Genomic DNA, 8,730 nt, shown 5'->3' on the forward strand with positions numbered 1-8,730 from the left:
TCGAGGTTTATAAATGGATGAAGGGCTTTAATAAGGGAGATATTCATAAGGTATTGTTGGTAAGAGAACCGGGTAGGACACGAAGTAGTGGGTTTAAACTGGATAAATTCAGATTCAACAGGGTCATAGGCAAAAACTGGTTTACAAACAGGGTGGTGGAAGAGTGGAATAGGCTTAGCAGTCATGTGGTGAGTGCCAATACAATTGTCACATTCAAAAATAGATTAGATAAATTCATGGACAGCGATATTAGGTGGGGTTAGATACACGGGAGCTACACGGGAGCTTATGTTCAAAGGAGCTGCCTCGTACAGGCCTATCGGGCTCTTGCAGACTCTTATGTTCTTATGTTCTTATGTGTATTGTATACAGTTGCTGGAAGAGTACTGAGAGACCTTGAACGTGCCATCAGCTGCCCAGTGAAGACTGTAGGCCAGATTCTGCAGCCCCAGTCACTGCTGTACAGTACTATCCTTCTGCCATTGTAGGCCTCGTCATCGCCGCTGTCAAGCAACAAGAAGCGTATCATCGCAAGCAGGCCCGCGACCCTTGGGTCAGACCAAGCTCCGGTGGTATGACAGATCACCGATGGTCGCTCAGCAGGAAGCTTGCTTTGCTCGCTTGCAGTAGCGTCTAATACTGCAGTTCATGTCACCTTCGCGTAGCATGTCAGCCCTGTAGCAAAGCTCATGTCCCTTTCAGCCGCATCCCTCACTATGCACTGGTTCCACGGTCCCCTCAGCCCTTTATTTCATTACAGCGCATTAGAGCACTACGAAAATTATATATATATATATATATATATATATATATATATATATATATATATATATATATATATATATATATATATATATATATATATATATATATTCTGTCTGACCGTCAACACTGCAGCATCTTGTGCCAGACACGTATTGGGCCTGTACCACGTACAGTTGTTTACGTATTTCGTGAAAAAAAAAAAAAAATAGTCTCGCTTTCATGTTGATATCCCCTTTCACATAATCACTCACATCTACAAACATAAATTAGTCATAATATTATATTATAATAATCACTGTTGCCTTCCCAAGATGTTCTGTTGGTCGTCCTGCCTCGGGAATGTGGAGCGGGAGGTTTGAGTCACGTTGGAACGTGGGAGTGCCTTGGGGGTTGCCGTTTGAAGTTACCTCTGCGTTCCACAGAACAATCATCACTTTATAATATGCCTCTTTATTTTTTATCTACTTTGAGGAAACAAATATGAAGAAAATTTAATGAGATAGAAGAGAGGTTGCAGGGGCCAATATTGACTGTTTGAAAGTTTGCCTAGAGTGGTTCATCTCTTCTGTGCGGGCCGCAGTGCACCTCCCAAGATCTCGCGCCTCGCGGGACACTGTAAACTGTAGAGTACGGTAGCGCTACGAAACTCTACTGAACGTGCCGCCGCCCCATATCTTTTCATACAGGATGATCAGACTTAATTTGTCAGCGCTGCTTAATAAATTGTAAAAAATAATAAAAAAAAAATAATAATAATGATAAATAAATCAAAATGAATAAACAATAAATAAATAAATAAATTTTACTGAAAAAAGGACAGAAGAGGACAGATTTTGGAAAACTTGAAAGAATTATTGATTTAAACTGGCCACTATCCCCTTTTTAAATCAAATGTGACCCCTCTCTCTCTCTCTCTCTCTCTCTCTCTCTCTCTCTCTCTCTCTCTCTCTCTCTCTGAGATATCTATCTAATATCTACCATCTATCTTACCAGTGATCGGTAGAGTAGTAACTAGAGTCAGGGATTTGGACGCTAGTATTCTTGGTGAGTGAACTAAACAGATTAGGCATGACCGAGAGCGAATAAATGGCAGATGGAGTTCAGTAACTTGTAGGGAAGTGCAGTATTCTGAGTGTAAATAGGAACAACCCCTCTCATAACTTGTACGTTTAAATGACACTCTCATAGAAAAGCAGGTCTGGGTGCGAGAGGGATTTAGGGGAGTCTTAGTGAGCTCTGGATTCCGGGGTCCAAGGGCACAATGCATTCAAGCTTAGAAATCGAGCAAATAGGATACTGGATTTATTTCAAGGAGCGTAAACAACAGAAGCGCCGAAAAGTCTTCCTCAAACTATATTTAGCATTATTAGTTAGACCTCATCTTACTTCCTGACTATGCGGTTCAGTTCTGGTCACCTTACTATAGAAATGGATATCAAAATGTTAGAATCGATTCAGAGGAGGATGACTAGATGATTCAGGGTTGAGAAACAAGCCATACGAGGAAAAAGACTCAAACAGTTAAACTTGCATTCTAGAAAGGCGAAGGGTGCGTGGAGACATGATCGGGAGGTTTATAAATGGATGAAGGGCTTTAATAAGGGGAGATATTCATAAAGGTATTGTTGGTAAGAGAACCAGGTAGGGGACACGAAGTAGTGGGAGTTTAAACTGGATAAATTCAGATTCAACAGGGTCATAGGCAAAAACTTAGGTTTACAAACAGGGTGGTGGAAGAGTGGAATAGGCTTAGCAGTCATGTGGTGAGTGCCAATACAATTGCTCACATTCAAAAATAGATTAGATAAATTCATGGACAGCGATATTAGGTGGGGTTAGATGCACTGGAGCCAGTTACATCGGGGAGCTTATGTTCAAAAGGAGCTGCCTCATTACAGGCCTATCGGGCTCTTGCAGACTCATGTCTCCCTTATGTTCTTATGTGTATTGTATTGTACAGTTGCTGGAAGAGTACTAGAGAGACCTTATGAACGTGCCATCAGCTGCCCAGTGAAGACTGTAGGCCAGGGGATTCTGCAGCCCCAGTCACTGCTGTACAGTACTATCCTTCTGCCATTGTAGGCCTCGTCATCGCTGCTGTCATACAACAAGAAGCGTATCATAGGCAGGCCCCATGCGACCCTTGGGTCAGACCAAGCCCGTGGTCACTGACGAGATCACCGATGGTCGCCGGCTCAGCAGGAGCTTGCTTTGCTCGCTTGGCAGTAGCGTCTAATGCACTGCGGTTCATGTCACCTTCAAGCGTGGCATGTCAGGCCCTGGCAGCCAAGCTCATGTCCCTTTCAGCCGCATCCTCACTGCATGCACTGGTTCCACGGTCCCTCAGCCCTTTATTTCATTACAGCGCATTAGAGAGCACTACGAAAATTATATATATATATATATATATATATATATATATATATATATATATATATATATATATATATATATATATATATATATATATTCTGTCTGTCCGTCAAAATTGCAGCATCTTGTGTCAGACACGTATTGGGCCTGTACCACATACAGTTGTTCACGTATTTCGTGAAAAAAAAAAAAAAAATAGTCTCGCTTTCATGTTGATATCCCCTTTCACATAATCACTCACATCTAAAAACATATTAATTGTGTAATTATATTATAATAATCACTGTTGCCTTCCCAAGATGTTCTGTTGGTCGTCCTGCCTCGGGAATGTGGAGCGGGAGGTTTGAGTCACGTTGGAACGTGGGAGTGCCTTGTGGGGGTTGCCGTTTAGTTACCTCTGCGTTCCCACAGAACAATCATCACTTTATAATATGCCTCTTTATTTTTTTATCTAGCACGAGGAAACAAATATAAAGAAAATATAATAAAATAGAAGAGAGGTTGCAGAGGCCAATATTGACTGTTTGTTTGAAAGTTTGCCCCAGGTGGTTCATCTCTCTTGCGCGGACCGCAGTGCACCTCCAAAGATCTCGCGCCTCGCGGTACACTGTAAACTGTAGAGTACGGTAGCGCTACGAAACTCTACTGAACGTGCCGCCGCCCCATATCTTTTCATACAGGATGATCAGACTTAATTTGTCAGCGCTGCTTAATAAATTGTAAAAAATAATAAAAAAAAAATAATAATAATGATAAATAAATCAAAATGAATAAACAATAAATAAATAAATAAATTTTACTGAAAAAAGGACAGAAGAGGACAGATTTTGACTCCTTTTTTTCAAGAAAACTTTTGGACAAAGTCTCAAAAAAGGACAAACATAACAACCTTGATGGATACGGGTATTGGCCGGGTCCTGTACGCGTTTTCCCGTTCTGACACATTTCTGCACTCTCCTCCGCCCCCGCTCTCCTCGTGGTCTGACAGCTAATCACCGACTGCCAGAATCGCTAAACGTGTTGCCAGTTGTGAAACATTTTCACCAAGAAGCGTATTGTGGTACTAGTACTCATTAATGTGAATGCATGTCATTAAATTTAAAAAAAAAATTGATTAGAGAGAGAGAGAGAGAGAGAGAGAGAGAGAGAGAGAGAGAGAGAGAGAGAGAGAGAGAGAGAGAGAGAGAGAGCTGTGGTGGTGGTGCTCGAGTTCGTGATGGTGTAATTGTAGTACAGAGGTAATAGTAGTACTACACAAGCGCGCGCGTCTGTGTGTGTACTTACTACTATAAATACTGCTACTACTACTACTATCCTCCATATACAACAACTACTACTACTGCTACTACCCTCCATATACAACAACAACTACTACTACTTCCCTCATCCACATACTATTACTACTACCTTCCTCCATATGCTACTACTACTACTATACTACTTCCCTCATCCACATAATATTACTACTACCTTCCTCCATATGCTACTACTACTACTACTACTTCCCTCATCCACATACTATTACTACTACCCTCCTCCATATGCTACTACTACTACTACTACTACTATGCTACTAATACTACTTTCCATGTACTACTACTACTACTACTACTACTTTCCATATACTACTACTACTACTACTACTACTACTACTACTACAACAATTACACCACCATCACAACCACCACCTTAACACACACACACACACACACACACACACACTCTCTCTCAGCAGGTGGGTCGGCTCTCAGCGACCCCCCCATTTTCATGGGTTCCGGACAAAGTTCGTATAGAAAACTTCGTGTAGCAACTATCCATAGCGATTTATTACCATACAAACATGCTACAACTTTCCGTCCGTACTACTTTACCCAGAATAATTTATCCCTGACGAACATTTGCGTACGAATAATTGCATATGATTTTTTTGCTATACGAACTTTTGTTATTACGAATATTTTACATGCGTACTTTATACTATACCATCTGTATACGAACTTTAGCGTACGAACTTTTACTTAAGTATTTTTGTCAGGCGAACTTTATCCCTGACGAACATTTGCGTACGAAGTTTTTGCTTACGAACAATTTCATACGAAATTTTTCCATACGAACTTTTTCTGTGCGAACTTCAGTCCCAACGAACTTTTGTCGTTACGAATATTTTACATATGTACTTTATACCATACGAACATCTGCATACGAACTTTAGCGCACGAACTTTTGCGTACGTGCTTTTTTCAAACTAACTTTATTCCTTACGAACAATTGCGTACGAACTTTATGCATGCAAACTACTCATCGCCCCTCTGACTCCTTTATGCCTGTTATTAAGATTCTTAAGAATGATGTTTTCTATGCCCTCTCTGGCCTCAACCCTCAGAAGGCTTATGGACCTAGGAAGAGATATGTGAACCAATTGTACAGGAAAAGTATCAAGTCTCCTTGTCCTGTACTGATCCTGTACTGGTCCTCTACCTGCTGAGAGAGAGTGTGTGTGTGTGTGTGTGTGTGTGTGTTAAGGTGGTGGTTGTGATGGTGGTGTAATTGTTGTAGTAGTAGTAGTAGTAGTAGTAGTAGTAGTAGTATATGGAAAGTAGTAGTAGTAGTAGTAGTACATGGAAAGTAGTATTAGTAACATAGTAGTAGTAGGTGAAATATGGAGGAGGGTAGTAGTATAGTATGTGAGGGAAGTAGTAGTGGTAGCATATGGAGGAAGGTAGTAGTAATAGTATGGATGAGAATGATAATATTATTAACATATGGAGGAAGGTAGTAGTAATATTATGTGGATGAGGGAAGTAGTATAGTAGTAGTAGTAGTAGCACCAGTGAATCATTGGCATCTCTGACAAGAAAAAAAATATTACTCCTACCTATGATTTTTATGTGGAAAACTCATCTTGGGTAATATATATTAATCCATGGTGTTATTTAACATTGAAAATGGCCACATAAGACTGAAACAAACAAAAAAATCAGTGGAAACAAACAGGGATTAATGCAAAAAATCATTTAAATCATAAAAAAATGATTTAAATAAAAAAATCCGATTTAAATAAAAAAAAGAAGAAAAAATGATGATTTTCCAACCCTGGTATTAACCGATTTGTATTATACAGGAACTGAGTTCAAGCTCGGATAGTCCTGTCTCCCAGTCTATATTTGTCAACTTTTCCTTAATTTTATGGACACTGCCTGCTTCAACAATGTCTTTGTTTAGTGTAGTCCATTTCATGTGTCCACACTCCTGTATAGAAAACTGTACTGTACAAGTCCCTTTTCTCAATTTCTTGCTGTATCCTCCTAGTTGCCTCCTATCTCGATTAAATGATTTCTATCTAACATGTCCATTCCACTTGTAATCCTGTACAACGCTATCAAGTCTCCTCTTTCTCTTCTTTCTTCAGTGTTGGTAGACCAGTTCTTCCAATCTTGTCTCGTATGACAGACATGATAGTTGTGGTACCCTTTTAGTTGCAATCCTTTGAATCTTTTCGAGTTTCCTTATATTCTTTTTCTTGTGTTGTGACCAAACAATCGTATACTCTAACCTTGATCTAATCAATGTTGTTATTTTTTTCTTCATCATGTCCCCATCTAAATAGTGAAATGCCACTCATATTTTGCAGTTAACTATGTGTTTGTCCGGATATCTTATTTATGTGCTTCTCAAGTGTCAGTGAATCTTGTATTATAATTCCTAAGTCTTTTTCATCATTCACTGTGTCGATGATTGTCTCTCGAATTCTATACACTTCACATGGTCTATTTTTTTCCCATTTTCATTGTGATATTTCTTTTCGTTAAAATCCATCTCCCATTTTTTACTCAATTCATGTATCTTATTTAAATCTTCCTGCCGTTTATTACAATCATCATCAATTATTTTCCAAGCAGTTTGGATTCATCTGCAAACATTTTTTTTTACAACGAAGGAGACCGATCAAGGGCAACAAAAAGAGTGTAGATAAAAAAGCCTGCTACTCACCGCTCCCACAACAGACAAAGTAAAGAGTGGCCAAAAAGAGGGGTCAATTTCGGGTGGAGAGGTGTCTTCTTGAAAGATGTGAAGTCATAGGCAGGAGGAAATACAGACGGAGGAAGGCTGTTCCAGAGTTTACCAGAGTAAGGATGAAAGATTGAAGATGGTGGCTATCTTTGGCTGTGGGGGTTGGGACATTTGGGGGAGGCGCTCGAGTAAAATGTTTCGGGCCGGGGGGCCGCGGGGGGGGTGGGGGAGCGGGGAGGCATGCAGTTAGCATACATAGTCAAATTTCTCATGTAACTCTTCACTTATTCTGGAATATCTATATATATATATATATATATATATATATATATATATATATATATATATATATATATATATATATATATATATATATATATATATATATATGATTACATATGTATTCTTATGTGTTCTTAATTTTCACACACAGGTACCGGCTCATAAAGGATCCACCTAAGTTGGCAAAGGTATGGGCAACGAAGCCTGTCTTCGGTGCTAACATGGCTATCGACATTGGAGGATCAATTTCGGTTGGAGACAAAGTTTTTGCTGCCACAGTGTCTAAGAACCCTAGCTTCTCCATTTTCCATGATATGGATTAAATATATAATGTTTAGCAATGTAATTGTAAATTGGTATTGTGAGTAATAATATAAATATATTTATGCTGTTGCACTTGAGGAATTGTAAAAGGAAGATGAAAGAGCATAGTTCTGAAGGTTGAACAAAACATAACCTATTTCAAGAAAGGCATTGCCCATTTTCTGTACTTCCTAGACACAAATGTAATAACAGAAAATTCAGGACATAATTATATATTTCCCTTGCTCACATTTGTTGGTGTTAATTAGTTCCTTAGTCTCATATAATATTCATTTGTTATCCTAACATCCATTTAAGCCCATATCTCAAATTATGCACAGCTAAACACAAGATTTATAATATTTTCATTCTTTCGTTTCTTTTTCCCAGGCATTCCGCGTGGAAATTCTTTCTTAACCAGTAAAAATCACGAGCACGCATAACTCCATATAAAACACACCCATAACGATACTTCCACCCTCCTTCATATCTATAAAAAAAAGTTTTAGTTGTCCTGGTGATCAAGCTAGGAAAGTGTCCCGCCAGACCAGTCAGACAAGTGTTGTGTGTCAGCTTATTTCTTAATTTCCTTTAGTGTAAGTACATTCAGTCTTTAGTAAGATTTATTACGTAACTATCCAAATAACACCTAAATAGTGTACTCAATCACGTCTTTAGTTTAACATCCCTTTCCCCATAGTGTAGAATCTCGTGGGAAAATTGGCCCTTCCAGTATTTCGCTCGCGTTCCTACATCTCACTAGATGTTATTTTTTTTCCCCTGCAGCCTTACTTGAGGTTTTCTCGAGTCATTTAATTTATTTGTAACAAATCATATCTCACTACTGATTTGAGAACATCAGTCAGATATTTTAAATTGCGGCAGCAATATCAATTTTTTCATTATTATTGGTATTCACTCAGTCATTTAGAACTCTAGTTTATCAATTTCTTTTAATTATTTATCGTTTAAATCCTACACAAAAAAGTCAGATCA

The 8,730-nt window shown here is 38.8% G+C and overlaps 1 protein-coding gene across 1 annotated transcript in view; it reads left to right on the plus strand.

Annotated features, from left to right (window-relative positions):
- LOC126992842 (mitochondrial amidoxime-reducing component 1-like) overlaps window positions 1-7,867 on the plus strand; it is a gene marked incomplete at its 5' end in the record, with an annotated part of 14,931 nt that extends 7,064 nt beyond the window's left edge. Inside the window, 1 exon segment of the mRNA XM_050851668.1 lies at window positions 7,583-7,867. Coding sequence (XP_050707625.1) covers window positions 7,583-7,754 — 172 coding nt within the window. The 3' untranslated portion in view covers window positions 7,755-7,867.
- Between the last annotated feature and the right edge of the window lie 863 nt (window positions 7,868-8,730).

The sequence above is a fragment of the Eriocheir sinensis genome, unplaced genomic scaffold (genome assembly GCF_024679095.1).
Source record: "Eriocheir sinensis breed Jianghai 21 unplaced genomic scaffold, ASM2467909v1 Scaffold509, whole genome shotgun sequence".
In the NCBI taxonomy this organism is placed as follows: Eukaryota; Metazoa; Arthropoda; class Malacostraca; order Decapoda; family Varunidae; genus Eriocheir; species Eriocheir sinensis.